The sequence below is a fragment of the Sinocyclocheilus grahami genome, unplaced genomic scaffold (assembly GCF_001515645.1).
Source record: "Sinocyclocheilus grahami isolate Dianchi unplaced genomic scaffold, SAMN03320097.WGS_v1.1 scaffold122.1, whole genome shotgun sequence".
Taxonomy (NCBI): domain Eukaryota; kingdom Metazoa; phylum Chordata; class Actinopteri; order Cypriniformes; family Cyprinidae; genus Sinocyclocheilus; species Sinocyclocheilus grahami.
The window spans coordinates 3,138,424-3,146,710 of NW_015505301.1; the positions used below are offsets into that span (position 1 = coordinate 3,138,424).

The following is an 8,287-nucleotide window of genomic DNA, read 5'->3' on the forward strand; positions in this document are numbered from 1 at the left end:
TGATTTGCATAATACCAGAAATGTGCAGCTCATTTGCATACACCTTAGTAAGACTGCATTTAAAAACGTAAACATCATTATAAAAATGAAAGCATTTTATTTCCTCTTAAGATCATGTTGTCATCACATCTGACACAGATTACAAACTATCACAGTTTTTGAAAGCTAGATCAAAAAAGAACAAAAAACTGAAAAGTATAACACCTACAGGGAAAAAAATGCATAAATCAAGAACTATAAAAAAATATAAAACTTGAAAAAAAAAAATAATTAACCTCCATTTTTAATCTCTAAGTACCATTTAAAAACATAATTTAAACACCTTTTCCTTTACACAAAATTAAGCATTCAAATGAATTTGAAACAATAGTTTTCTTTTAAATAGAAGACATGTAATCAATTTGCCATGCAGTGGATGTAACATTAAATATTCATTCAAAAAAAATAATAATATACTTCTCTCTTTTTTATATAATTGTATCTAGATCATATAGATAATATATAGATATTTTATATTCAAGTCAAAACACTCACCCTCCCTTTATAGGGAAACATTTACCACAAATATAATCTAACAATGCTTTCATAGCTGCCATCAGTATCATGGCTGTCTTTCAGGAACATTAAAAACAAGGGATTTCAGCAAAACCATTTTGGCACAGAAAACCACACATAACGCCAGTAGCATCTGCTTTGTAAAAAGACAAGGAAAGATTCTAGAAGCTTTTGTCTGATTTTTTTCCGGTTTAATAAAAAAAAAAAAGGAAAAACATTCTGTGCATCGCTTTAGTCCAGGAGAGAGAGTGTACAGGTATGTGCATCTCCTGAGCATCTGCTTGAGGCCAGTGGTGTGTCCCAGAGTTTTGTTGCTACTGCAGCATGCTTTTAATGGTCTTAGTGGTTGACTCATCATTAAGATGTTTTGTTGTGTACCTGCACAGAAGACATTAAGTAATAATTATATTTACTGCAGAATCTTGCAGTGTTGTGTCAAGCTATCTTTAGCACTGATGCAAAAAAAAAAGCAAGCAGTGCTAAAAAAAAAAAAGAAAACAGAAAAAAACGGAAAACAGAAAAAAATCTTGTTCATAGGGCCATCATGGGCCCCTGATGCATTAAAGTGCATATGCCATGGAATATTCCTCACATGAAACCACAAAAAATATGAGGAAAAAATCTAAATGTGTCTTCGTGGAAAAGTGCAGCTGATTAATATGATATTAATATGATAATATTAATACATTTTATATGATAATATTCATGAAAAATTGTAATTATTATTTTTTTTTTTACCTGAGAGCATTTAGAAGACCTTCTACACTGTTTGGTGGCTGATCTCTGAGCACTTTAATGCAGCCTTTCATCTGTTTGGGGAAAAAAGCGACCATGGTTAGAGTGGCAGAGTAATGACAGCACTCAACCTCATGAGTCATGATGCTGTGAGAGAGCCATCGCCACGTTTTCTAAGCACTATGATTATGAGTCAGTGTCAGTGCCTAGCGGGAGGGGAAAAAACTTCAGAGATGGGTTTGCAGTAACAGGAGATGATGGTTTCACTCACGTCTATTTTGGAGGACTTCGCGAATGCGCCGACGGGATGGACGTAGTCGTAGAGGATAATGACCCCCACCATGACCCGCAGACAGAAGGAAACGGTCTCCTCACTGCTGAAGCGGCTGCGATACTCTCTGTATCCAAAAAAATTAGAGAATAAGCAAATCTTTTTTTCATTTTTTTGTTTTATATTTACCTGCTAATTTTTTTGTAAATGATACTTATTTTTTTAATACACCACACATTTTATGGTATCATCAGACAGATGAGAAAATGGCAGACTTACGGAGTTTCCAACATAACTTTGCACACGCTCGCCATGGTGCTTAATACATCTGTTGTGTTTTCAATGGGCAAGTTTTTATTCTGTTGGGCAAAAGCAAAAAAATATTTCTTTATTTATTTTAAAGTTATTTTTTGAAAATGTCACTGACAACTGATTTGAAATATTTTTGTTTACCTCAGATACAAATTTTGTTGTGCCATCACTTAATGTCTTTAGCATGGGTGTGGCATCAGCATAAAATAGAGATATCCGGTTGGCCAGTTCATTATTCACCTCGTTTTCTCCCTCTGCCTACATGGACAGACACCAAACACTTTATTAATAGAGTAAAGCAAGGAGAACATAGATTTTTCTTTCTGAACAGTTTCTCAGAACTTATCACAGTCAATGCCTCATGAAAATGATTAATAGAAGACCATAAAGAAAACAATGTGAAGATGGATAAGCATTGAAAGTGTTTTTCCCTGTGCCCCAATTTCTCAGGTGGAAAATCAGTCTATAATGTTATACATCATTAATGTACTAAATATTAAAAAAAGTAATCCTTCAAAAATGGATGGATGTCACCTAACCCTTCTGCTTAAATGAGAAGGGAGTGTATGGTTAGCCAATTTTTGAGGTCGCAAAGCTAGCATCATTTGAGTAATAATGAAATATCCCAGAATACAGTCATTTTGGTTAACAGGATAAATGGGAGAAACAGCAAATTGGACAAAGATGGGAAAAGTAACGACATCCCCAGACATAAAAAGGAAATTAAGCTTTAGTTCTTTTGCAAAATATGTGATGAGTAATTAAAAATCATTTCTGTGAAATTAAATCGGTCTTAATTTACTTACTGTATTCTACTGAATAAAAAGGGTTACTTGAAAATGCTTTTCAAACCAGCAAAAGCATCATCAAAATTAGGACAGCCAGAATAATAAGAAAGCGGTTTAATCTTACAGTAAACTGCATACACCTGCACATTCTGGTGTGTCAAGTCTAAAAATACATTCATACATTAAACAATAGTCTAAACTATTAGTGCAGATGTGGAGAGTGCTAGCTGGAGTGATTTATTTAGCTCTCTTACAGTTGTAGGGCCCTGGGGAACCATGGTGGGGCTACTGAATTCAGTCTGGGAGAATATGAGGGGAAAACCAGCGCCACTTCACTAAACAAAGTATGCAGACTTCATGGTGTCCCCCAGGGCTATGTGTGTGGCCCGTTCTCAGATCAGATATTTAGTCCTAGGAGGGCAGGACATCTCTGGGGAGGACAGGCACAAAAGCTGACCACAGATCAGGTGCCACACTATATTGGTGCACCTCAATGCACTTCAGTGAGCATCTCAGAACTCACTCAATCTCCCAGTGGGAGGCCATTTTCTGTTTGGGTCCTCAACAGTCCCCTGAGTGCTGGTATGTGCAAGTGGCTGAGTGCTTGAGTATGTGAGTAAGAAAGAAAAGGAAGTGTGTTAATTATGTGAAAGGAGTTTAGATCAAATCGATAGCTGCTTGTCAAAGGTATTTTTTACTTTAAAAGTAAAAAACAGGTGTGGATAAAAGATGTTAAGTAAGGACAGAAGTGTAGTGCACAGAAAGGTGAATAGAAAGAGAAAAAGAGAGGGGAGGGGGGGGTTGAGAAAGTCATAGCAATAGAGAGGTGGCAGTTTCAATTCTTGAGAAAACTCACAGGAACGTTATTGATCCTCATGCGGCTCAGGGTCCTCCTGTAATAACTGAAGTCATTCTGAATGGCAGGATTTGTCATCTGCAAAAGAATGAAAAGTTTATCTACACTACCATTCAAAAGTTTGGGGTCAGTAAGACTTCCTTTATTCTATTTGCATTTGTTCAGCAAAGACACATTAAATTGATCAAAAGTGACAGTAATTTATTATTACAAAAGATTCTATTTCAAATAAATGTTGTTCTTTTGAACCTTCTATCAAATAATACTGACTGAAAGAAAAAAATAAGTTTCCATAAAAAAATTAAGCAGCACAACTATTTTCGACATCATAAGAAATGTTTCTTGAGCACCAAATCAGCATATTAGAATGATTTCTAAATGATCATGTGACACTGAAGACTGGCGTAATTGCTGCGGTCTTCTTTTAAATCTTTTCAATCTCTCCTTTACGATCCTAGCTTGTTGTGGGTGATTGCCAGACCATTGCTATGCAGTTGTTAAAATGTTAATATGTGACCCTGGACCACAAAACCAGTCATAAGGGTCAATTTTTCGAAATTGAGATTTATACATCATCCGAAAGCCGAATAAATAATCTTTCCATTAATGTATGGTTTGTTAGGATAGGACAATATTTGAAAATCTGGAATCTGAGGGTGCAAAAAAATCTAAATATTGAGAAAATCGCCTTTAATTTTAAATGAACTGAATTAAATTTTAAATTAATTATAAATTAAATCCTTAGCAAAGGATATTACTAATCAAATATATTAATCAAAAGTTTTGATATATTTATGGTAAGAAGTTTACAAAATATCTTCATGGAACATGATCTTTACTTAATATCCTAATGATTTTTTAGCATAAAAGAAAAATCGATAATTTTGACCCATGCAATGCATTTTTGGTTATTGCTACCAATATACCCGTGCAACTTAAAGACTGGTTTTGTGGTCCAGGGTCACATATTGGTTTTTAGCTGTATAGTTGCTAAGGCATTGCCATGTTGCTATACTGTAGGTTACTTACTAGCCACCAAGTCTCTTTCAGGTCTCTAAATGTGGTTAAATTTAAATCTATGGGATTATTTTGATCTGTTTTATCGTCTGCCAGGCAGAAATTCTAAATCTAATCCCTTAAAAAAATAATAGCACACCTCTCAAAGTTACATAGCAAAGTTTAATACTCAAAGTTATGAGCTTTTAAACAACTCACAACTCTAAGTATGAACAATAGTAATAGTGATGCTTGCCTTAACAAGAACCATTAATAAAATTAAATTGTGTAAGGTGTTTCAAAGGGAGGCAAATCTCCAGGTAATTGCTGGTGTGACAGGACTGAAGTAGACAAATACAGTCTGGTAGTCTAGAAGGCAAAGAACACTTACAGGATTAGCTAAAGCTTTACATAAATGACTACCAGCTCCTTTAGGTAATCAGCAATCTTTATCTGACAGGACTGAGACTGTCTGGAACCCATACATACCCTATAGAAGTAATATTTACTATGTATACACCACAAATGATTTGTAGCTTGTGACAGATGGATAAGCATGCTTTAATGAAGAGTCATGTTCAATTTAGGGTTCAGTGACAAATTCAGTGACAAAGGAGGGGGTGCTTGTCAAAATGTCAGCGGAGACGGGATAGAGGACAAAGGTCAGGGAGAATAATTAACTCTTTAGGATTTGCAAGAGCAGAGGTCAACTTTAATTATTAAAATATGAAATAATAGAAAAATCTTATGTTTTAGAAATTTAACAGTTTATTGAATCTTTAGACATACATAGACATACAGTGGGTACGGAAAGTATTTAGACCCCCTTAAATTTTTCACTCTTTGTTATATTGCAGCCATTTGCTAAAATCATTTAAGTTAATTTTTTTCCTCATTAATGTACACACAGCACCCCATATTGACAGAAAAACACAGAATTGTTGACATTTTTGCAGATTTATTAAAAAAGAAAAACTGAAATATCACATGGTCCTAAGTATTCAGACCCTTTGCTGTGACACTCATATATTTAACTCAGGTGCTGTCCATTTCTTCTGATCATCCTTGAGATGGTTCTACACCTTCATTTGAGTCCAGCTGTGTTTGATTATACTGATTGGACTTGATTAGGAAAGCCACACACCTGTCTATATAAGACCTTACAGCTCACAGTGCATGTCAGAGCAAATGAGAATCATGAGGTCAAAGGAACTGCCTGAAGAGCTCAGAGACAGAATTGTGGCAAGGCACAGATCTGGCCAAGGTTACAAAAAAAATTTCTGCTGCACTTAAGGTTCCCAAGAGCACAGTGGCCTCCATTCCTTAAATGGAAGACGTTTGGGATGACCAGAACCCTTCCTAGAGCTGGCCGTCCGGCCAAACTGAGCTATCGGGGGCGAAGAGCCTTGGTGAGAGAGGTAAAGAAGAACCCAAAGATCACTGTGGCTGAGCTCCAGAGATGCAGTCGGGAGATGGGGGAAAGTTGTAGAAAGTCAACCATCACTGCAGCCCTCCACCAGTCGGGGCTTTATGGCAGAGTGGCCTGACGGAAGCCTCTCCTCAGTGCAAGACACATGAAAGCCCGCATGGAGGACTCCAAGATGGTGAGAAATAAGATTCTCTGGTCTGATGAGACCAAGATAGAACTTTTTGGCCTTAATTCTAAGCGGTATGTGTGGAGAAAACCAGGCACTGCTCATCACCTGTCCAATCCAGTCCCAACAGTGAAGCATGGTGGTGGCAGCACCCTGCTGTGGGGGTGTTTTTCAGCTGCAGGGACAGGACGACTGGTTGCAATTGAGGGAAAGATGAATGCGGCCAAGTACAGGGATATTCTGGACGAAAACCTTCTCCAGAGTGCTCGGGACCTCAGACTGGGCCGAAGGTTTATCTTCCAACAAGACAATGACCCTAAGCACACAGCTAAAATAACGAAGGAGTGGCTTTACAACAACTCTGTGACTGTTCTTGACTGGCCCAGCCAGAGCCCTGACTTAAACCCAATTGAGCATCTCTGGAGAGACCTAAAAATGGCTGTCAACCAACATTTACCATCCCACCTGACAGAACTGGAGAGGATCTGCAAGGAGGAATGGCAGAGGATCCCCAAATCCAGGTGTGAAAAACTTGTTGCATCTTTCCCAATAAGACTCATGACTGTATTGGATCAAAAGGGTGCTTCTACTAAATACTGAGCAAAGGGTCTGAATACTTAGGACCATGTGATATTTCAGTTTTTCTTTTTTAATAAATCTGCAAAAATGTCAACAATTCTGTGTTTTTCTGTCAATATGGGGTGCTGTGTGTACATTAATGAGGAAAAAAAATTAACTTAAATGATTTTAGCAAATGGCTGCAATATAACAGAGTGAAAAATTTAAGGGGGTCTGAATACTTTCCGTACCCACTGTATATCCCTAGATAACCTTTAGATACTGTATATATAAGTTTGCATGTGTTGTTTGTTTGATTATCAAGATTGTGTATAACAGGCTTTTCAGCAAAGTTTTGATAATTTATAGGCTTTAGAAGTTAATGCTTCAAATGACACAGTAGGCTTTATAGGATTGATGATGGTTATGTGGATAACTCTCAGAAGAAATCAAAATGACATCCTTGTCAACAAAACTAATGCAGTCGATTTATTGTCAGACCAGACAGCCCATCCTATCCCTGCAGCGTACGGCGCTACAGCATTGACGGAATGAAGTAGGTCACTGCGCCAAGCTGAAAGGAGGGCATGGTTGGATGGAGGTTGGCATGCCACCTTACACCCCCTACCTTCTCACATTTAGCAACTCCATCTGGGGGGGGCTCTTTAATTGGGACATCCCAGCTCCGTGCCGCAGGGCATCAGGGTATATGTGAAATTTTGCATTAGGAAGAGCAGGATATGTGTTGGTGCTGAGGTGAATAAGAAAACAGCTAGACAAAATATTATTTGATTTCTTTGGACACATAACCCGAGACAAATGAGATGGTTTACTGTTCAGTCATTTAGGGTTGTATGAGTGCCTGAGGTTCTGACATGGTCACAGAAGTGTGTAAAAGCACACTATAGCTCAGCATGCTGCTGTCTTGACATATACGTACACTTTTAAGTGTCCGTTCTGCATTATTAATTTAAAGAAACAGCAGGTGTTTAAGATGGGAATAAGAGAATGAGGAGAGCAAAAGATTTTCTTGTGATCTTAAATGACGGGAAAGGTTTGGCAAGCACCTGGGGCAGAGAAAACTGACACGTGCAACTGGAAAGTAATTATTTTCTCATTAGCTGGTTTCTAATCACAATTAGCATGTCATTAGAGATAAGTGGAAGCTTGTTAAAGCATCACATCCTGGTCAGTCTCATCGATCGCATGGTAATGTGTAACAGCAGGCTGCATGTTAAAATTCTGATGACTTACATGGCGAGCTCATCTTTTAACCATGCATTTCATTTGACTACAGAACATTAAAGAATGATTTCTACTCATGGACCTCATATTTTATATAAAGAAAATGAAGCATGTTTGATAATTAAACTATGTATATTATTTTCATAACAATTAGGAATATTTTTCACCAAATTCAGATTACAGTGCTACATCTGGATGTTAATTTTTTTATTTTTTTATTTTATATAATTACTAATATTCTCATAAAATTCTCAATACTGCAATATATTATTTTGGTTTAAGCAAGAATAAATTAAAGTTAATACAATACTACCAATATTATAATACCAAATGCTACCATAATGTGTGCATATATATATATATATATATATATATA

General features: G+C 36.8%; 1 protein-coding gene across 1 annotated transcript in view; it reads right to left on the minus strand.

The window, feature by feature from the left end:
• Positions 1-308: 308 nt before the first annotated feature.
• The window catches only part of LOC107589982 (protein FAM49B-like), a gene marked incomplete at its 5' end in the record, with an annotated part of 8,651 nt that continues 672 nt past the window's right edge, over positions 309-8,287 (minus strand). Inside the window, 6 exons of the mRNA XM_016278574.1 lie at positions 309-933; positions 1,294-1,364; positions 1,562-1,688; positions 1,841-1,920; positions 2,015-2,131; positions 3,518-3,595. Coding sequence (XP_016134060.1) covers positions 870-933; positions 1,294-1,364; positions 1,562-1,688; positions 1,841-1,920; positions 2,015-2,131; positions 3,518-3,595 — 537 coding nt within the window. The remainder of the gene's footprint in view (positions 934-1,293; positions 1,365-1,561; positions 1,689-1,840; positions 1,921-2,014; positions 2,132-3,517; positions 3,596-8,287) is intronic.